General features: G+C 40.1%; 1 protein-coding gene across 1 annotated transcript; it reads left to right on the top strand.

Annotated features, from left to right (window-relative positions):
- Positions 1-2,480: 2,480 nt before the first annotated feature.
- On the top strand, positions 2,481-23,470 carry Fmo9 (flavin containing monooxygenase 9). The gene is made up of 10 exons (NM_001109466.1): positions 2,481-2,567; positions 3,174-3,275; positions 4,099-4,243; positions 6,731-6,919; positions 7,723-7,885; positions 9,646-9,788; positions 10,467-10,666; positions 17,591-17,943; positions 20,824-20,896; positions 21,923-23,470. Exons 3-10 carry the CDS (start codon positions 4,109-4,111, stop codon positions 22,296-22,298), a joined length of 1,632 nt encoding a protein of 543 aa, NP_001102936.1. The 5' UTR covers positions 2,481-2,567; positions 3,174-3,275; positions 4,099-4,108; the 3' UTR covers positions 22,299-23,470.
- The last annotated feature ends 214 nt before the right edge of the window (positions 23,471-23,684 follow it).

Genomic DNA, 23,684 nt, shown 5'->3' with positions numbered 1-23,684 from the left:
TACTGAATGCTCATGTTTGAGGCACTAAACACTGGGCCATTCTTCTTCGTAAGAAGCAGTCATTCCGTTATATTTTTGTTTATAATGATTGCCCTCTCTTCTTACCTTTCCCCCTGTGTCCTTACAGAACAGCTAAATGACACTGAGTCCAAACCTTGAGATCTCATTCTCTGGGAAAAAAAAAAGATCTAGAGAGATTCAGAGAGAAAGACAGAAGTTTTCCAAAAAGAAAAAGAAATAAAATATAGTTTGGATCCAGAAATACCTCAGAGGGTGAGCAGAGTGTGATCTCTCAGACTTTCCCAAGTGTGAGAGGAGCCAAGCGGCAGGGCATGAACTTCGAGCAGAGAGAAGTGGCAATAACACAGTAGGTGTGGTGACAGGTTCAAAGAAATCTGCACTACCACGATATTATTTCTTTCAGTCCTTCTACCAAAATTAAACTCTTGATCGACAGATTCTCCTCTTCAGTACAAACCTCTAGCTAACTTCTGCCCCGACAAGTCATACACCAAGCTGAGGGAAAAGGTGAACACAAGTTTATCTTTGTATCTTCGTATGTGAACCATCACCAAAAAGATAAACCTAATCCAGGTTTTTAAAAAAAATAAAAATAAAAAACCCACAGGAGACAATGCACTCATCCATCACTTTGTAAGCACGGAGAAATTAATCTATCTGTCACACCAAGGAATTTATGGTATAATTTGACAGCCTTTGAGTTAAGATCAATTACTGTGCTTTATATGGTAGAGACAAGTGGTTTGCGAACATTTTAGGGAAATGTGTTTGTCACTGTATATTGTGTGCTTATGTCTGGACTTCCCTTCACATCAACAGCTGAAAGACGTAGGGTCAAATGTGACGGTGAGCCGGTAGCTGTGAGGATGATATTTGCCTTCTGCTGAGGAAGAAGCCTACAGGGCTGGAGAGACTGTGCCATCACGCGCTTGGACAGGGCTCACTAACAATCTAAAGAAAGTTAAATGAATAGAGCCCGGGGAAAGGGGAAAGCAGGGTATTTTAGAGGAGCAAGAAGCTCGTTTGAGGCTCTCATTGAATTGAATAAATGTATAATTTCTTCAGCATGCTGCAACTTCTGAGACACTGACAGGAAATGCTAAAGGCAGTCACTGGATCAGATGGTGTTCACATAAACAGAACGCCAACCTCTACTTGGTAAAAAATTAAAGTGTGTCCGAAAACCTTCTGTGCATTCAGATCTTTCTCTGTCTACATTTGCACGTAATGTTCTGTCAGTCGTGTGTTGAGAATGTTTCCCCCTCAATATGAAGACCCGAGGATCCCTTCTCATCCTCACTTACTGTAGTCGGTCAACATGCATAGGGACAGAGGCATTTCCTCAACACAGATCTCAGGACACTGTCAAAAGCTGGAAAATAAAGACAATTTTCCCGTTGCATCAGCTCCACTCTGCGGTCAGATACCACACGTGTGGTGACCGACAAAAGGGCAGCCTACTATGTGCAAAGGTTATCGATGCCGGTGTGCAGAACCCGTGAAGGTCAGGGGGAAGGGAGACAGGGCAAGGGTAGTGGGCAGGATTCTAGACCACCCCAGTGTCCCTGATCCTATAGAATACCCCAGCTCACAGACGGTTTAGGGATATAATCATGAGTATTTTTTTTTTAGCTGAGAAAACATTTTTTGTCATAGGCATTTTTACACTTAATAAACTGAAAACAGTGAGTTTTTTAATTTATTCCTTAGCAGGTTGCTTGTAATTTACAAGCTGTTTGGTTTTTATAAAAGTTAAATTATAAGGATTAAGAAGTGAACATTAACTTGTGGACCATATTGTCTTAAAACTATTTAAAGTGCCAAAAAAAGGATTGAAAGAGCTGAAGGGGCTTGCAACCCCATAAGAGCAACAATGCCAAGCAACCAGAGCTTCCAGGGACTAAACCACTACCCAAAGACTATACATGAACTGACCCTGGGCTCCAACTGCATAGGTAGCAGAGAATAGCCTTGTTGGAGCACCAGTGGAAGGGGAAGCCCTTGATCCTGCCAAGGTTGGACCCCCAGTGCAGGGGAATGTTGGAGGGGGAGCCATAAGGGGGGTTGGATGGAGGAACACCCGTATGAGGGAGGGGAAGGGATGGGGGCTTATAAAAAATATACTTAATAAAAAATAAAATTTAAAAAAAAGAGAAAGAAACACTTGTACAGTTAAAAAGCAACTTGCTTATATTTCTCAATTTTTATTATGCTGTCCCTGGCTGACAAACACTATTTCACTTAGATCATCTTTACGAAGTGTCAATCAGCGTTAAAATGCAGATTAGACCAGTGTCAGTTGATAACTATAAATTCCACATTAGATATAGTCCCTTCCCTAATATGTCCATGACATTTTTTAAATCCAAATTAGAAGAGTCATGGGAAGAGTCATGGGAAGGGATTATACATTAGTCAATTCAATCAGCTATAAAAGATTTCACATTGCTGTGGAATTTGACTTCATCTTCAAGAGCACGGGAGGAAGGACATCTTTACCTTCATTAAGAAGCCCAAACTAAACTTCAATTTCCTCCTTCCCAAGGGTTGGTATCTTCTCTTTTTCCTTACAATATTCAGTTTCGTGTAGGTGAAGTTTGAGATAGACGTTAATATATTTTATCTGATTATAGTAGATGGCAGAATACTTTCTAACCATGGAAGTGAGCTTAAAAATTAAGGAATTAATTTATTCACTCTTTTCAGCCCATAGACATTTATTAGATTTCAGCCATGGCATCTTATAAATCTCAACTGTTGCCAAGAGTTTATTGCTCAGCCACAGGAAGACAGAACTGCAATAAAGGTGTGTCATAACTGTAATAAGAGATCTGCACAAGTCACTATGGTTACAGAGAAAGAGGGGCTTAATTACTTAAGCCAACCTGCTCAGAGACCTACACAGAAGCGCATAGGGGAAACTGGGGAAGGGGATAACATCTGAAATGTAAATAAATAAAATATCTAATTAGACAAAAAAGAAAAGAGGGTAGTAGAACCAGCATTTTCAGCAAAGGGCATCTTCACCAGAGAAGAGCAGGATGTACCAGACTTGGCGGTGCTTCAGTGAGACTGAAACACAATATGCCCCTGTCACAACACTCACCATCATGTGGTGTCTCCCCTTTCTTTGCACCTCTCTGTTCCTTTAGGCTGGATCCTCTGAATTCAAAGACCGTGTGATAGCTTCTTTTGTGGCCTCTTCAGCAATCACAGTTGGGGTCAACCCACAGTTTGAATAATTTATAAAAAGGGTAAGTAAATGAATGAGTCTATGGCTCTGAAATACTAAATGTTGATATGACAACACTCTGAATGATAGTTTCTATAATTTCCCCAATTATATCTTTTGGCTTTCATAATGCCATTTAAAAAGAGAGGACTGCATCACATGCAATTAACTTTGCTTCTATAAGCATTTATGGAGCATAATCATTGCTCACCATCCGCTTTTACCAGTCTTATTTTCTCCTCTGATGCCTTCTACCCCAGCGTGCTGTTGAAATTTCTCTGCTAAAGGTCACATAAGCTCACGGTTTTGGCACATAATGGACCTACTTCAGGCCCTGTCATATTGAACCAGACAGCTTCTAGCTCTGCCCACCCATGCTGGGTTTTTTTTTTTTTCATCTTTCTACCATCATTTAGATTGTCTTCATTTTGCACATTCCACACAACACCACACACACACACACACACACACACACACACACACACACACACACACATCTAGCTAACTTTACATCTCTTGCATTTCCTCTGTCTTCCCTGTGCTGCCCGCCTGTACATGCGGTGTAGCGTTGTTATTGCATTTATGAAACAGCCTAGACCTACACATCTGTGTCTCTCTGGCTGACCATAAATAAGATTTTGCAGGCAGAAGAAGTAGACGTGTGTGCATTTGTTGTGTGCGGTGGCTTTACTGTCATCCGAGGCAGGAGTCAATATATTAGTGTTCGCACTGCTAGTAAGACCAATAAAAAGAATTTAGGATGGCAAACAAGAGGTCTTTGTGACAAAGCAATCTTGCTTTAATGGATCCGATGACAGTGGGAGTTCTCAATGTTTATCGATCAGTGGTAACGCCATGGCCAAGAAGCGGATAGCTGTCATTGGAGCTGGGATCAGTGGCCTGGGAGCCATCAAGTGTTGCTTGGATGAAGACCTGGAGCCCACCTGCTTTGAAAGAAGTGATGACATCGGAGGCCTGTGGAAATTTCAAGTATATTTGCATTTTCTTTGACCTTAAGTACTCTTTTGTAAAGTAGCTATAACAATCTAAATGGTTTTGATAAAGGAAACATTAAGCACACCACACAATCAGGGTCATTTAGTGACCCCAGTCTTTGTGCTTAAGTCACTGAGCAAGGAACTGTGTAGATACATGCCAACTTTAGATGAGGAATGGAACTTGGAAGATTGTATTCAAGGCAGCTGAAAGCCCTTGTGACCATCACAGAGATTAGACATTAGTATGGAGGTGGTGGCAAAGAGTTTCCTCTTAATTGTTCAGATGTGCTGGTGTTCAAAGTTAGGGATGGCAAAGATCTGGGCTGCAGGATTGGATGGTGACCCATTGCTGACCCTCTTCTATGTAATTTGATCTTCTATCCTGAGGTAATGTCTGCATGCTATCTTTTCTTAAATGTCTCAGGGCACAGTAGAGGGATCTAGATCTCTGTATGTGCATGTGTTTGTGCATGTGCATGAGTATTTCTCTATGCATGTGTGTTTTACAGGCCATTGCTAGTGTTTGTTATTTCTAAGTAGCAAGAGATGAAGGGCCTTGATGGATGCAAACATGGTGCTAAACGCTTTATAGGCTCAAGTTTCCAAGTGGCCATCTTCTTAGTGCTTCACTTATCAACTATTAGACATGCCCATGAAATCCAGGACTCGTGATCAACACTTTCCAGTTCTGCTGTCCTACAGAATCATTCCGATCACTAATCAAGGGTGGTCTTATGACAGTGTAGTTAAGTTTCTTCTATTGGTCTTAGGTTTTAGCCCCATTCAATATGCATATCAACAGCTAAAATATGAGATCCCTTCGTTCCTGTGGACAGCAGTTGTTCTGACAAAGTAATGTGCATAAATGTCTTTAACAAAGTAATGTGCATAAATGTCGTATAGGGATCTCCCCTTCATGCCTTCATCTTGGACAAATGAGTGTTCAAGAAGGATTCCCACTCATTCCCAAACATGGTACTGACAGGATTCAAATGCTTCTCTGCAGCCCATGGGACTTTTCCAAGGACTGCCTTAACATTCTCATTTTAAATATCAATATTCACACTGTTTCTTCCTTAATGCAAGAATTCATTCATTCAATAAATCCTTTTGAATACTTGCTTTATACAAGGAACTTTTATAGTTGATGAATATACTAATAAGTATGAATGCAAAATCCTTGGTGCTGGAGAGCTTCAACACTAGTATGAGAGAAAGAAAATGAAATAAATAGTATAGTTAATATCAGTGAGCATATTGCAAAAGTACAGCAGGAGCTGAGGGTTCGAAAGATCATCTAAGTAAAAAGTCGCAGCCAACTTCAACATGAAGTGATTTGGGTACAAAGATTTCAAATCTAAAAAGCTATCCTCGAGATTATTTAAATAAAGAGGTTTAGAGGAAATTTGAGGTACAAATCTATGAGGTGGAATATGTCTGGCATGGTAGGGAGACTCAGAAATCTCTATGGTTGACTTGTAGTACCTAAGGAAAGAAAGCTAAGATGTGAATCTGAGGGATGTGGGAGGCTGGGCTTTGTCAGTGGGTTTAGACTGTAGTAAGGACTTGACAGATACTGAGATTGCAGAAAAGAGCAACATTCTTAAACTGGAGAAGGACCAACCTGCTATGCAGAGAATAGACCAAAAAGAAGGATAAACAAATGTGCCTAGTTTCAAAGATTCTCAATAATAAGATAAATATGATATTATGTCAAACCGTATCAAGATTCATGAGAGTGTAGCAATTCGTTTCATTTAAAATATGATATAATTTATCATCCATGTTGACATCTACTACATTCCTCTTAGCAGTTTTATCATATACACAAATGTTCACTGATATGCTTATAAGGTGGTTGTTATTATGTATCTTAATTGGTAGTTCCTTTTGTTAATATATAAAAGAATCTTGTTTCTTTAGAAAAAGAGAATGTTTACCTAACATTACATAATATTAGTGTTACTATGATTATTAAGTTAGCTGTTCATTAGAGCTTATACATAAAGCCACGAGCCCCATCAAAATGTGGAGTGTGGAGATTGCAGGAATGGGTCATGTCTGGAACTGTGCCAGCCCTTCACACTTTGTGCAGTCTTTATGGCCAGTAGTTGCCCATCTTTTGCTCACCTCGAATGCTTTCCCTGTGCATTTTTAAGGGAATTTTTACTGGACTTCAAAATCTAGGCAATCATTTTGATTTTATCATTTAAGAGACATTATTCTTTTCCCTGACATCCATCTTTCTGATCAAGGAGTCAGACACAACATTTGTTGTTGATTCAATGTGATGTGTAGAGATCTTTGTTTGTTTGTTTTGCCCTCTAGAAAATATAGGAAGTAGGGGTAAACATTAGTGGATGTTCGACAATCCATAAAAAGCAATGTTCTGCTTTTTTTTTATACTTGGAGACATTTAGAAATATGTTGTTACCTTGTAATTACAAAGTTTGTTGTATTGAGGAGTTTTCTCTTGCAGAAAAACCCTTCAGAGAAAATGCCCAGTATCTATAAATCTGTGACCATCAACACTTCAAAGGAGATGATGTGCTTCAGTGATTTTCCCATCCCTGACCACTTCCCCAACTACATGCACAACTGCAAGCTCATGGACTACTTCAGGATGTACGCAGAGCACTTTGGCCTTCTGGATCACATTCGATTTAAGGTGAAACATTGCATCGTGTGTGCATTTGTGTGTGTGTGTGTGTGTGTGTGTGTGTGTGTGTGTGTGTACACATGTGCACTTGAACATGCATGTGGACATGCAAGAGATTTATCCAGCACATTCTGATTTTCCCAGATAAAGAAGAGGTTATCAGGGAGCTTCCTACATTAGAAAATCATCACAGATTGAAATATTTTGACAGTTTTCCTTGAGGCTGGAAGACTGCTCATCAGAACTATTCTGACAGTGCAGTGCAGTGGTGCAGCCCTCTTTCTAAGACATAAATCCAAATGTCTGTAAACTGAGAATGATAGCAATGGCGATTGAGCCAAATCATGTTTCTTATAGAACAAAGAAAGAAGGCTCACATATAAAGAATACTCATTTATTTCCTACCTTCTATCTGCCTATGGCCAGCACTACCACTCAAACATGCAAACCCATCTTAATTTCAGATGCAGTTTTAATTTTTTAAAATTCAAAACACAGGTCTGAAGCGAGTGGACAAGCCTGTGCTAAAGAAGGGAACATGAAGGATATCTCCCTGCATACGGCCGTCTTCCTAGGAGGACGTTAATGCTATAGGTTCAGTCACCCCAATTCTCCACAAAGCCTCAACTGTTCCTATTAAAATATCCCTAATATGTTAAAAACACCCTCAATAATGATCCTCCTGTGGGAGAACCAGGAACTATATTGGTGTGAATGCCTTAGATAAGTGTTCTGTCAGGATTTGTGGGGCCTAAAGAGGAGGATTTAGCAGGAACTGTGAAGTGAGTTTCTACCTGTGTTTCTGCCCTTAGACCACAGTGAGGAGTGTGAGAAAGCGTCCAGACTTCAGTGTCCAAGGACAATGGGATGTCATCGTGGAGGCAGATGGGAAACAGGAGAGCCTAGTCTTTGATGGGATTCTGGTCTGCAGTGGCCATCACACAGACCCCCACCTGCCACTCAAGTCCTTCCCAGGTATGTCATGAAGACTCTACTATCCAAATGTTCCAGGCAGGAAGGAGTGGGCATCAATGTTATTAAGTTTCATTATGCTTCAGTGAATTACCCCTGGTGCCCCTCAGTAGCAAAGCATTCATCCTCTCTTAAAAGGAAAACACAACACTTGTTTGCTTGCTGCCATTGCAGACAGCTTCTAATATATAATGGAAGTCAGCCCACATTCAAATGGTTTCCGTTTTCTCCATTTATTTGATCTCAGCCTATTACAGAGAAAGTGGAATTAATAAAAATGAAGCACAAAGACAAATGACAAGCAAACAGCTGGCAAATCCATAAATTTAGAAATCTTAACATATGAGGAATGAACTTCAGCACATTTATTTACCATGAGTTTATTTTTAATTTTTAAGTCAAATATAATCATTTATTTTCCCCTTTTATCACTCCAACTAGTTCCATGTACCCTTCTCTGCTCCCTTCAAAGTCATGACCTTTTTCTTCAATTATTACTAATATACATAATACATAAATCATACATATTAATCACACACATATGATACATATGACATCTCTATCTCTAGACACACACACACATATATATATTATATATATATATTATATATATATATGGGCTGGCAACTTGGTGTTGGATAACTAGTTAAAGGGGCTTTTTTCTGGAAAAGAATATTTTTCTAACTCTTAGCATTTCTTGCTCACCTGCAGTCTGGATGTGGGGTCCATAGATTTCTCCCTTCCACATCTTTGGTTTTCATTGGTTAATAAAACCAAACAAGCAGTTTATCACTCCCTTGTAGTTCTGGGTAGTAAAATGGTACCCATCTCGAGAGGGACTATCTTAGCTCCCTACCTTCCCTAACAAGTCCCCTCCCCTTACTCTTGACCGGCTTGCCCTCTATTTCCATCAGATTACCACCAGGAATCAATTAGAAGGTGTTTTATATTTCAAGTTCTTTCTATAGTATGAGAAATGGACTTAAAGTAAATAAGACTACTTTAAATGGTTGCACAGAATTCTGAGTGAATTGGACGAATAAAAATAATCCTTTTGCACACCAATACAAATATCTATAAAAGTTCCTGATTTTTTGAATGTTATAATGCAACAGATTCAGGAAAACATTTCTAAGTATGAAAATCTAAAGATTACCCAATGAGGTACTATATCAACATCTGGTCGATGTTTCCTAGAAAAGAGACACCCTCTATAGAGAAGCATAAACGTGTTGATGGGGCGCAGCCTGGCAGTTCCAGAAAGATTGGGGGTTTTATGAACCATGCAGCTAAGCCAGGTACAGCATCGGGTACTGGCATCATGCACCTAGGGCCGAGGAGAAACCAATGAAGTGAAGGAGCCTGAATCCTAGAGAATTGTAAAACAGTACAACACCCAGCACCCTGCTTTGTTATTTTTCTTAGAACCATGAAAGCAGCACAATAGTGAGCAGCGTCAGATCCTGGTGCTGTTGTAACACCTTTCACTTATGCACAGTCAAGACAGACATTCTATTATTTCGTAAATACTTCATAAGGTCACAAGTCTGTATTTGGAACCCATGGGCTCCAATTCTGACTTTTGCCCTCCGTTCCCTGAGCTCCCTTAAAGATAAAGGACATTTAAAGACTATGTGATCATCAGGTGGCTAACTCAGATTTTATTTCCTGGTATTCCGGGTCATTTAGAACATAACTTTCTTCTCTGTGTTAAGATGTGAAAGTTCTCCTCGTGAGGACCAAATTGGTCTCTTCCACCACAGGTATTGAGAAGTTCGAAGGCTGTTATTTCCACAGCCGGGAATACAAAAGTCCTGAGGATTATGTGGGAAAGAGAATCATAGTGGTTGGCATTGGGAACTCCGGTGTGGATATCGCTGTGGAACTCGGTCGTGTAGCAAAACAGGTTTGTTGGTGACCACTAATTTGACTCTACCGGTGGGGTCCTGTGCACTTACAGATGTCACCATGAATGCGAGTTTGGACAGAAAAGAAATGTGGAGAAATCTAAGGGCCTACCCTCAAGATGTTTAGTTCATTCTGAGTAGAAAATGAATGTAAAATAAAGCCCTTATACAATGGGAACAGGCATGTAAACGACTTACCAAGTGGCTGAATCATAGGGCGCAATGTTCCATAACTAGTCTGATTTTCTTGGTAGGATTTGCATATGAGGAAAAACACGTGGTATTTGTCTTCCTGAGTCTGGGTTTCTGTCACCTACCTAGTGAGACATTTCCCATGGGTTTATTTAAGAGAAAACAATATAGATTTTTTTCAAGCAATCAATAAGGCAATTAACTAATGATTTCAAATCCTTATTTACATATGAAGTTAATATGTCAATATCCAGGAGTATTTTTAATGATATTTCAGTTACAGGTAGATAAGTGAATTACATTTTAGTTTTTATTTAAAAATTTGGTGTTGGTTTTCTAGGGCTCAGTAAAAGTTCTGGCAAAGCACAGTGTGGTGGCCACTGCACAGCACGTTGCCTTTTGTTCTGCAGTGGTAATGGCTAACACTTGAACAGTACGACAGGTAAACAAACATTCCTCTGTCTTCTGTGTATTCTGCCTTCTAGGTATTTCTCAGCACCAGGCGAGGATCATGGATTTTGCACCGTGTTTGGAACAATGGCTATCCCATGGATAGTTCATTTTTCACTCGGTTCAATAGCTTTCTCCAGAAGCTACTAAGCACAGAAGCAGTAAATAAGTACCTAGAGAAGATGATGAACTCGAGATTCAACCATGCCCATTATGGTCTGCAGCCACAGCACAGGTGACAAGGAGCTGGGTGTGGGTAATCATGAAGAGATATGCAGGCTTTTTGCTTTGAAGACAAGTCAACTTTTGGTTCCTGGTTGACCTCATGCCTTTAAGAGGGAAAAGCACTTAAAATTGTATAGTAGACACTACTGCATGAAAATGTGCACATACTCCTTGGCACAACTTGTATTTTTCTCATCCGTTCATCAATCAGTTAACACTTGATTGGTATATGTTAAAAATTCAGACAAAAGGCAACAGAACACTCCTCCCTTTGATAGATGTTAGCCATACAGGTCAGAGAAGACATAGACCTAGGTCTGTGCTAAAACAGTGCTAGACGACATGGTGGATATTAGAGCAGGGTGCATCTGGGTCCAAATTGGGGTAGAATGAATTTCATTCATTGAAGCTGGGGTAGAAGTTTCAGTGAAATTCTCATGGAAGGGGGGCTACCTAAGGGATCCCCCCTCTGTAAGAGTGCCACCCCTCTGACTCCAGTCTTAACCCATGAGTCTTTCATGATTCAAAATTTGTCAGTAGCTTCTAGTTAATAAGCAAAAAATAGAGTAGGACCAGGGCTAGGCTGAGTTAAGAGAAAAATTAACATAACAAAGAAATATTCAAACAAGTTAAGTTCCCCAGAATTCGCTTATCTTCAAATTCATATTTCAATGATATGTTGAGGTGCTGCCATCAAGAGTAAATGATATTAGATGAGATCATGAGGATCAGGCCCATATGAGGGCTCAGGGTTTTTATAAGAAGGGGAAGAGATAACTAAGAGGTTTTGCTCGGTCTTTCCATGTGGTTTTCTAAATCACTAGGTGTGACTCCTTGACACTGACTCTCTATAACTCATCTAAATCAATAAGTGTTATACAATTTTATAAATTACCCAGTCTTGTATATTGTACTAATAAATAGACAAGACAACAAATATTATCTTTCTAATATGAATAGTTGTCTCTCTCTCTCTCTCTCTCTCTCTCTCTCTGTGTGTGTGTGTGTGTGTGTGTGTGTGTGTGTGTGTGTGTCAGTTCGTGGGGAGGCCAGAACTTGATGTCAGATGTCCTGCAAAATTGCTCTCCACCTAGTTATTGGAGACAAGATCGCTCATTGAATATGGTGCACACTAATTCAGTTGCACTAGAGAGGCAGTGTGTCCCAGGACCCTCTTGTCTTCTCCTTCTCACAGCTGGGAAGGCAGGTACTCACTACAGTGCCCAGGTTGATGCAGGTGCTGGGGATGGAGCTCAGGTCTTCATCCTTACACCGCTAGAACTTATGGACTTAGCTATTTGGCTTCCTTAACCCCTCACACGTTTCATTAGAAGGGAGAAAATAATGTGACATGTATTGGTTTGTTCACTAAAATATATTTAGTGACCTCTTATGCTGTGGATGAAAATGTTACATTCTATGATGAATGCATTTTAAATCTATAGAATGTCATTAAAACTATGGAGAAAGTGGATTAGGACGTGATGTAGACTGTCTAGGGGTAGAGCTAGGTGGATCGACTAATTGGATGGTGGAGGAAAGAACTCTAAGGAGTGATGTTCAAGTTAAGACTTAACAGGCAAGGAGGAGCCACCGTAAAAAGTCATCCAGGCAAAAAGACTCTAGGGTGATTCTCAGGCTAGGAAGAAGCCAGTTACAAAAGTTGGAACAGAAGAGAATCTGGCACCATGATGACGTTAACAAGAGGATCACAAATAGGCAGAAGCCAAGGCAAATGTGGATGGGACGTGGGCCGAAATTTGGATTCTGTCCCTTCTTGAGATGATTGCATAATTTTAAGGAGTCTATAATGTTCTGTTATTCACACACAGTGAAGCTGTTACTATAGTAAGGCAAATCAAAACATTCATGATCTCACCTAAACCTTTTGGCAAAAGCATGCAAATTCTTCAGGCTATAGTGTTGTTGGCTATTATCCCCATGCTGTGAACTGGAACCTTGACTCGCAACTTTATATCCTTTAGCCTACTTCTCTCCATGTTCTCCTCCACCCCTAAAACCTGTCAACAGCCACTGTAATCTCTACTCTTCTAACTTTTTCCACATACAACTTGTAAGAATATACTATGATACTCATTTTCAGTATCTGGCATATTTTACAGAACCTACTATTTTTCAGGCTCATTATACTGACTGTGAAAACTGGCAGTATTTTCGTTTTTATCAGATTTTATTAGTTTTTAAAAGAATTTTCTATAATGTACTTTGATGATATCCACCCCTCCCCAAATTCCTGCCAAATCTGCACACCCCAGTTGTGATTTTTTTTAAACCATCAGGTCCACTTTATGCTGACCATGTATTGCTTGACATTGGTCCTTTGAACTTAGGCTCTTACACCTACTAGACAGGTGTTCTACCATGTAATTCTAAAGCTGAATAACATCTCATTGTATGCATGTATCATAGTCATAGATTAGAGAAACATGTTTCTTAATCATTAGTTTATGGACCAGCATTTAGGTTCTTTCTTTATTTATTTATTTATTTTTGGTTATCATGAGTGAGTCAATGAACAAGGATGCAGATATGTCCTGATGGCCATGACTTTATCCCTTTTGAGTATATACTAAGAATAAAGATTCGGGGCTCATATGATACGACTACATTTTTAAATGTCTAGGGCTAAGAGGCAATAGGATCCATTATGTCTTTGAACAGCGTGGGTCTTTCTTCTCCATAGGTCAGATAAGTACCCAGAGATCAATTTTAAGGATCCCAAAGGTAAAAACACCAGTGCATCCTGGGAAGAGCTTGGCATATGATTCTGCTAAAAGGCAACATCAGTTCTTCCTGAAGCAGTGCCCTAGCACTGATGAAGTGGAGATGATGAAGGATAAACTGAATCCTGACTGAGGTCATTGAGCCCAGGAAGGAGACGAAGGCTCTCTCTGGATAGCTCAGCAAGAACAGGGATGTTTGCTAGGAGTTTTCATCTTAGTTCACAGAGTTGGTCCATTTACCTTGTTCCACATGCAGAACCCAAGGTTCCTGCCATCACTGAAGGCAGCTTGTAGAACATAGAATGTGTCAAGAGAATAACTTCTTTATGTCAATGACCAGAATCCAGACAGATGATATATTGGAGAATCAGGGCAAGTATTAGGAAGTTGAGTGGAGAAGAGAAGTCATCTTGCATGAAAATACAAAGCATTCATAAAGAGATTCAAGGCTACATAGAATTATTCTTTGGTAATTAAAAATACCATTCCCAATTAACAGCCAAAGCAAGTAGCAGGGAAAATGCTTGCTAGAAAGATGAAAAATTAGAATATAGAAGACATTCAATACTTAAATAAGGAACAGAAGAAAAGGTTTTCCAGGTTGAAAAGGGGGTTGCTGGATTCCAGGATACAATACTGACCACACACATGCACATAGACACTCTTCATCTAAGGCCCTCAGTTCCCCAGGTTTTTTCTTCCTAAATGAACCATATTGACCAGCCATATGTTTTGTCTTTGCAGGTTAGCCTGAAATTGGTCTTGAAGAACCCCAGGCATTTATGAAGGCCTTTAGGTCTTTTCTCAGAACACTAAAACCCCATCCTTAAGTTAAATTCTTTAACGCATCTACAAACTCCATGGCCCAGTCTGCTCATTGGGTCATCCCTTATCTTGTTCTACCAGGACCCACTGCAGCACCCAGGGATGTCCTCTAGTATATTCCTCAAACATATGAGCCTGTTTCCGTACGCCTTACTTCAGAATGCTACCCAATAACCTCTTAGGGTTGCTTCGAGTGTCTCCAGTCCAAACCCTTAGACAGACAAAACTCTTAGGTAAATTGTACCAATAGGACTCCACTCATTAAAAAAAGTAGCAGAAAGAAAACACACTCTGGTTCTTGTTGATCTACACATGTGGACTACACTGCAATGGAATCTACAGATTCTGCTAGAAAATGTATCAATCTCAGACTCCCAAATCCATAAGAAGAAAGTCATGTGAGTTTGGGTCCACAATAAAGAAGAGTCAGAGCTGGTAGCTCAGTAGAATAGAGGAAGAAAAAGGAGAAAGGTGACGAGTGACATATAGATATGTATGTGTGATTAAATGTTTGTTGAGGTAGATTAAAAAAAGAAGTAAAGACACAAAAAGAAATAAGAAAGAATGAAGGAAAGAAGGAAGGAATGGTGAATGGATGGATGGATGGGTGGGTGGTGGGTGGATGATGGGTAGATGGATGGATGGGGAGTAGGTGAGTGGTTGGGTGAACAGACAGAAAAAGATAGAAGGAAGGAAAGAAGGAAGGGCAGATGATTATGGGATTAGGTAGGTGAGTGGGTGGGTGGACAGACAGATGGATAAATGGATGGAAGGAAGTAGCAATGAGTGGAAGGATATATTAAAGCAGGTAATCTACAGCTCATTCCCTCTGGGGATGCATGGATGGATGGGTAGGTGGTTTGATGAGTGGATTAAAACAAGCAAGTTAAATCTCATTCCTTCTGGTGCTGTGTGGATGGATGGGTGGGTGGGTGGGTGGGTGGGTGGGTGGGTGGGTGGGTGGATGGATGGATGGATGGATGGATGGACAGGTGATTGGATGGATGGGTGGGTGGATGGATGGATGGATGGATGGGTAAGGGGTAGGTGGATGGGTGGGTGGGTTGGTGAGTGGACAGACAGAAGAATAGATGGAAGGAAGGATAGATGAATTGAAGCAAGCAAGCTATAACTCATTCCCTTTGGTATTGGATGGATGGGTGGGTGGGTGGATGGATGGATTAAAGAAGCAAGTTACAGTTCATGTCCTCTGGAGCTATGTGGCCAAAGTGCTAGTGAACGGAAATATACCTGAATGTAGTTCACCTTCATAAACTCTCGGAATGATGAGGGAATTTATATGAGATAAAAAGTAACTTCAGAAAATGTACAAACTGCTGGAATTATAAATTGAATGATCAAGATCCCTCTTAATTTAGACACATGTTTTTTTCATGGTACTCTTGAAATATTATGGAAGCCAATCTACTTTAAAATAATATGTATCATATTCCTTTTAAGCCTATTTTCACATTGATTTAGCTTGAGACACTGCTTTACTATGTAAAGATTTAAATTTTAAAAAATTCACATATGTCCATCTTTCCTCTTATAATTTATTTTTAAAACCTAGATAAAGATAGGCTCACCTGCCTCAAGAATATAAAATTAGTCTTCAAAATTTACTCACTACATTTAGAATTTTTAAATATTTTTGAGCATAAATATTTAATCACTTAAGAATTTCTTTGCCCATGATGATTGAAAGGGGGAGATCTAGCAACACACGTTAATCAGAAGCCCTAAACCCTCAGGCTGAGTGAAAACCAGTTAGCCCTACACTCTGAGAATCCTTCACTCCATCCTGTAGCTATCCTCACACCATATCATAAGACACATACTTGTATACAAGGTTGATGGTGTAATACAACATACTGATTCCAGCCATGTTTTTATTTATAAGCAGAAATAACACTAGGTGTTTATATAGTAAGGGAAATACATGGGAGCTAGTTATCATCATTTCTAGCTATTGCATATTGTGCATAATTGTACATGCTGGCTTTCACCTGCCAGGCAGACAGTCAGTAGTCTGCTTTATGCCAGCATCACCACACACATGAGCAGTGGGCTACATTATGATGGCTATGTTGTCATTAAATGACATTCTTGTTGTTCAAACGCAATTTTAAAACATCACTCATATATTTTGGTGGGTTAGGTTTTAACAAATACCCTGAATGTAGCACATAACTATTTAACTATTTACTCTTACTTTTCCTGACCTGACTATATACATATATATATATATGTATATATATATATATATGTGGCTTAAAATCATAGTAAATCACTTCTCTATTTTATTTTCAGTCCAAATCTTACCTCTGTAGAAGAGCTTTGTTCAGTTATTTACTACATACCTCTTCTGTCCTGGAACAGAAGATTGGCTGGACAGTGTGGTCAGGTGACGTGACTTCCTCCAATGGGACTTCTTTGAATATAATTCTGAGGAGATGAGTATGTACCCAGAAGAGGGCCACAGTCAGAATGTGTAGTCTCCACTCTCTCTGTCACAATTCCTCACTGGAGTAAGGGTTCAGTGCCTGGGGCTCAGTTACTCAAGGCAACACTTCACCTGTTTTACAAATACCTGAGCAGCTACTAAGGTGCCAGGCAGCCTTGTGGCTACCCATGCTGCAGAAGCTTCCTACATCTATTTTAGACTTTAATCTCCCTACAAGCAACAATTATCTGGTCTGAAGAGAGAAAGGAGGAAAACTAAAAGTAGCCTATGGCTTGTTTTCAAAAGTCCAGCATCATTTTTCTCCCTAAAATCTAAAAAGTGCAAATATTTTTTAACAAAACAAATGAGAAATATCTGAATGAATGATACATGCATGCATGTTTTTCAAGATCAAATACAACACAAAATGCTTGAAGAAAAGTAGATCTGAGAAGGCCACTAAGTAGTCAAGAGTACAGAATATACTCCAGAAGAAAGGGGATGTCTCAGTAGATAAGAGTGCTTGATGTGCAAGCATGAAGACCACAGTTTGACTGTTCAAAACCCATGTAAACAATAAAGTTTAAAGCTAGGTGTTGCCAAATCCTGAATCTCAAATTTGGGAGGCAGAAGCAGGTAGTTCCAGTAACAAAATGGTCAGGCAGCCTAGCCAAAACTTCAAGCGTTAGCTTCAGTAAATGACCTTATTTCAAGGGAATAAGAGCTGGTGATAGAGTGAGATGCCTTACATCCTTCTCAGACCGCTGCCTGCTTGTGTATGTAGGCATACCTGTGCATATATGTGCATGCGTGTGTGCGTGTGTGTTTGCAGAGACAACGGACAAGGAGTTTCAATCCCTTCTCCCATACCTTGCTTTCTCTTCCTTAGATTTGCTTAGACTTTTATTTTCATACACAGGCCGCTGAGTCAGCACCCCACCGTCAGTGATGACCTTCCGAACCACATCATTTCCGGGAAAGTCCAAGTGAAACCTAATGTGAAGGAGTTCAGGGGAACAGACGTTGTTTTTGATGATGGCACAGTGGAGGAGAAGATTGACGTTGTCATCTTTGCCACAGGATACAGCTTTTCTTTCCCATTCCTTGAGGATCTGATTGCAGTTACTGACAATGAGGTGTCCCTGTATAAGCTGATGTTCCCTCCAGACCTGGAGAAGCCAACACTGGCTGTCATTGGACTCATCCAGCCCTTGGGTATCGTCCTACCTATCTCAGAACTTCAGTCTCGCTGGGCTGTGCGGGTGTTCAAAGGTCTGTATGCCAGTTCCCCTACAGTGAGCCCTCTTCTCTCTTCATGGTAGTTTCCTCTTCCTGATTACTCATGGCCTCCATTTGCTTTTATTGAAAATAGATTTTTCCTATATAATATATCTTGATTATGGTTGCCCCTCTCTCTACTCCTCCCAGTTCCTCCTGACCTCCTTTCCAATCTAGATCCATCTCTTTGGGTCTCTTATTAGAAAACAAACAGGTTTCTAAGGGAATATAATATAATATAATATAATATAATATAATATAATATAATATAATGATAAAACAGAAACTAACATATCAGAATTGGACAAAACAAGCAAATAAAAGGAAAAGAGCCCAAAAGAAGGTACAAAAAACAGAGACCCATTTGTTCACACACTAAGGAATCCCATAAAAACACTACACTGGAACCCATAATATATATGCAAAGGACATATAATGCAAAAAGAGAGAAAAAAGTTTATAAATAAATTAAAAAGAAAAGCCAGGCTGGTGGTGCATGACTCTAATTTCAGCACTTGGGAGGCAGAGGCAGGTGGATTTCTGTGTTGGAGGCAAGCCTGGTCTACAAAGTGAGTTTCAAGTCATCCAGGACTATTACTCAGAGAAAGAGGATCTCTTTCTCTTCTACTACTACTACTACTACTACTACTACTACTACTACTACTACTACTACTACTGCTGCTATTACTCAACTACTATTACTACTACTATTACTACTACAACAACTACTACTACTTTACTACTACAACAACTACTACTACTTTACTACTACTATTACTACTATTACTATTATTACTACTATTCCTACTATTACAACAACAACAACACTACTACTACTACTACTACTACTACTACTACTACTATTACTACTGCTACTACTACTAATAATAATAATAATGTAATTTTTAAATAATAGAAAAGCACTGTCACACTAAGAGGCAAGGAACCTGCGACAAGGCTGTCAAGTTTGTTTTCTGTTGTCCATCTACTGCTGGCTATGGAGCCTACTCTTAAGAGCAGTTTGTTTCCACAGTGAGACTCTCTTGGAGACAAATAAATTTTCAGTTTCAAGTGCTGATTAGTTGGAAATTGCTTCTGAGTTAGGGCTGGAGTGTTTGTCCACTTCTCCTTTCAGCTCTAGGACCCCATCTTGTGCAGACCCGTGCAGGCCCTGTCCATGCCGCCTCTGTGTCAGTCTTCTTGATTAGAGAGAGCCTGTTTGCTTGATGCCTCTGTCCCCTAAGGCTATTACACTCTTTCTGTCTCCTCTACATCAGCGTTCCCTAAGACCTGGAGATGGAGGGAGATGCACTTGATGGAAACATTCCTTTTGGGGCCGGGCTCCAGGAACCTGGCGTTCTCTGCGTTATGTCTGACTGTGGGCCTCCATGTTTGTTTCCATCTGTGATGGTGGCTGACCACGGCCTTATCTATGATTATAGCACAATGGCATTAAGAGTCATTTCATTGCTGTATTTTTGTTTGTTTGTTTGTTTGTTTGTTTTTAAAACGGTAGTATTTTGCTTTAACCTAGGTAACTGGAGATATCTAGTCTCAGGTTCTTGGTCACCCAAGCAGTGCTGAGTATGGGTGGTAACCTTACTTTCATGGTGTGAGCCTTAGGTCAAATCAGACATTGGTTGGTTACTCTCACAAGCTTTGTGTCTCCATTGTCCAAGCATATCATAGAGCGAGGACACCACTGTAGATCAAACAGTTTGTAGCTGGACTGGTGTTTCGATTTCTCTTTGGGTGCATGCAGAGTACTTTTTTGTATGAACGCTAGCACATACTGGTGATGGTTCTATGTGTGCACTGGTCCAATGTCTGTGTTCAAGGAGTTCTATGGAGTTGTCCTCAGCAGTGGGGCCTGGCTGTCAGTGCATGAGGAACAACCAAAAACCTGGGCTATTTAGGGATTGCCATGGAAACCCTTTGGTCAACAACTCAATTAGATACAACCCAATCCCATTACTAGAAGCTTCACTTGATGACAAGAGATGGCCAGGTAGAGATCTGTCTCCCATGTTACTTGGCAATTTCAGTTAGATTTCCCTCATATGTGTATAAATTTTGGGAAGAGTCTACTGTACTAGGCTTCCATAAGACCACCCCCCCCACTACACTTACTTTTAGTTAACTCTTCAAAATCCCCTCCCTTGTCTTTGCTTCCCTTCCTCTCCCCACTTGATCCTCCCATTACAGCCTTGTCTTCCATTCAAAGCCATTTCATTTCTTTTTCCTTGTAAGATCTATCTGTCTTCTAGTCCCTTTCTCTATAGCTAACTTCTGTGGTTCTGTGGATTATCATTACCTTAACAGCTAACATCCACACATAAGTGAATACATACCATATTTGTCTTTCTGCATCTGAGTTACCTCATCCATTTTCCTGCAAATTCCAGGATTTCATTTTTAATGGCTGAGTAATACTTCATTGGGTTAATGCACTACATTTTTTAAATTCATTACTCATTTGAGGGAAATCTAAGTTGTTTCCAGCTTCTGGCTTATGAATAAGCAGCAGTGAATATGGTTGGGCAAGTGTCTCTGTGGTAAGATAAAACTTCTTTGGGAGTTATGCCAAGAGTGCTAGAGCTTGGATCTTGATGTAGATGGGTTTCCCTTTTTCTGAGGCACCACCACACTGATTTTCATATTGGCTCTACAAGTCCGTGTTCCCATCAGCAATGGATGGATGCTCTCCTGAGCTAGAACATGTGTGATTTTTCTTAGCCATTCTGCCAGGTACAAGATGAAATCTCGAAGTAGTTTTGAGTTACGTTTCTCAAATGCCTAAGGATGTTGAACAGGTCTTAAAGTTACACATGCCCTTCCTATTCTTGCAAATCCTGATGGAATTTTCACTTCCAGGGCTGAGCAAATTGCCCTCAGTGAAGATCATGAATGCAGACATGGCCCAAAGGAAAAAGGCCATGGCGAAACGGTAAGTAAAAATGCAGTGGCAAGCATTTGGAAACATCAAAGGATGGCAGGATTCTTAGTGCTGAATTCTAACTCTGTTCCTTCTCCCTGTCTCACGTTTCTCCATTCCCTACAATCAAGAGCACCCATTAGGCCTCTGGCCTGGTCCTGTGGCCCGGACTGTGTATTTATCCTTTCCAACTCTTATTAAATCTGCAATTGCACTCACCACTTCAGACTTCACATCTCACCATGGAAGCTTAACCAACTCCCCAAAAATGACGATAGTCTCTGGGTTTCACCACAACCATATTTCTCACTGACCAACTAGTAGCCTAAGGCTAAGGTACATTTGAAGACCTGAGGCCAGAGCAGTAGTGATTATCTGATTACTCATCTCTAGCTAACAATAAATACAGAGAGGGATTAGAAGCTAAGTTCTCCATCTCATCTATACACCACACAGCTGTTTGGCTACATCAAAAACTCTCATTTAAAAACAATCTACCATTTCACTATATGTGTTCTGGGAATCAAACTCACATCATCGGGCTTGGTAGAAAGCTCCAATTCCTATGAGGTTGTCTCTGACCTCCTCACATGTGCACTGCAGCACTTATGTGCATGCACACACACACACACACACACACACACACACACACACAAGCATACATACACACAGAGAAGAAAGAGAGAAAGAAAGAAAGAAGAAAAGAAAGAAAGAAGGAAAGAAAGAAAGAAAGAAAGAAAGAAAGAAAGAAAGAAGGAAAGAAAGAAAGAATCCCTTCTAAGAAAGGTATCTTAAAGGATAGAGATCACTGTGAATGTGGTCTGCAATTCAACGTCCTAATACCAAAAGTCAATGATGGTACAAGGGGAATGAAAACATGGATTCAGTGTCCTCTGTTCTCCTCAACATCTGGGTGGTGCTGGGTTCTTCTCGGGGAAGTTTGCTCACTCTCAATTTCTTTACCTCTAAGGTAGACATAGTTAAAGCTCCTGCCCAGTACTGGAGGCTGAATCTTGCATATTCTGTCTGTGTTTTAAGGTATGTGAAGACAGTCAGGCACACAATCCAAGTGGACCACATTGAGTACATGGATGAGATTGCCGCTCTGGCTGGGGTGAAGCCCAACCTCTTGCTCTTATTTCTGTCGGATCCATTGCTGGCCATGGAAGTCTTCTTTGGGCCCTGTACCCCATACCAATACCGTTTGCAAGGTCCAGGGAAATGGGATGGGGCCAGGAGGGCCATCCTAACTCAGAGAGAGCGGATCATCAAGCCCTTGAAGACTCGAATTACTAGTGAGAAGAGTCACTCTGCCCCAGGTCTCTTTTGGATAAAGATGACACTATTTGGCCTGGCATTTCTGGTTATAAGCTTAATATACTTTAGTTATATTTGTTATGAGAAACGTAAATGAATGAGTGAATTGTTTAGCAGGGAAAACATGTACTTCTACTAATTGTAGACTATGGCAAAGCCTTTAGTCAGTAGCATACAGAAATCTCATTTAACCCTGCTATAGCTACAGAAATGTTTAGATATACTTTATAAGTAGTATAGTCCTTTAAGATGGGTGTGCATTAACATTTATAAAACATTTTGAATGCATAAGAAGAGTTTATGTTTAAAACAGTCTTGAGACCTTATTTAAAGCTGGAGAGACTTTTGCCCCCAAGTGGAACATAACTGGTTCCACCAAGGTTGGTTATATTTGTGGGAATTTATAAATATTAACTCCGCACTGATTTTATTTTCCACTTAGTTTTTTTTTCCATCCAACTCATTCTGTTAACTTGTGTCAAGACATGAAAGCTTAAGTTTAAAACATGGAAGCTTAAAAATATGTCAGAATGTTTTGTGTTTCAACTGATTAGCACCAATAAAATTACTTTTCGTTTAAATTATGGTGTTTAAAGAGTTAAAGAATAAAACAGAGTATGTGTCAGAGCTGTCAATAACCTACTTTGACTCTCAATACTTAGAAATAGGTCATTGCTGTGCTGTGTTAAGGCGGAATGGAGATTTAACGAGCAACCAGGAGTCTCCGGCTGCTCTGTTAGTTCACCTGGCTTTCTGACCGCTCTCTCCCTGTGTGGGATACATGGCTTCTCATTCCACCAACTACCAGAAAGTGTCTCCTAAGACTCCACCTCTGCCATTTTGTTCTCCTGATTATAAAATGCCAAACAACCATGGGACAAAACTGTGAAGACCAAGTGGGGAGAGGAAGGAGCACGAGAACTTGCATCCCAGAAGAAGCCTCACTCAGCTGAAGCATCCCGAGGAAAGTTTGCTCACTGAGAAACAGCTTAGTTGCTCAGCAGAGTAACTCAATTGAAAGCCCACTTGTTTTTCTGAGATGGGAAAAAAATGCCCACATGCATTCCAGGAATGGAAAGGGGTGAAGAGAATTCTGTGTCTCGGGACTTCCACTGCTACCCAAGATGATAACGTAGTCATCTGACGCAGTTGCACTTGACCACAGGAACCATTGACAACTGCTGGAAACTAATTCTCAGAAGCTAAAAATATAAGACAGGGAACGTTGCAGATGTGATTGAGATAAATTTTAAAAAATATTCATGTAGGAATGAACACTGGAGCACTGGCTTCTCTCTTGGCCCACACCTCACATTTAATGTCAAAAGTACATCAAAGGAACACCATTCCTCAATTGATAAAAACATAAGAAAGACCTTGTTCCATTGACACAGAATATGTTTTCTTCTGTGCTTCTCATCCTGATAATGTCTAAAAGAAAAGTCTAGAGGTTTATGATGCTCTTCCGTCTCCAGCTGCAGAT

Source organism: Rattus norvegicus, chromosome 13 (genome assembly GCF_036323735.1).
Source record: "Rattus norvegicus strain BN/NHsdMcwi chromosome 13, GRCr8, whole genome shotgun sequence".
Taxonomy (NCBI): Eukaryota; Metazoa; Chordata; class Mammalia; order Rodentia; family Muridae; genus Rattus; species Rattus norvegicus.
This window is presented reverse-complemented; position numbering and strand designations above follow the sequence as displayed.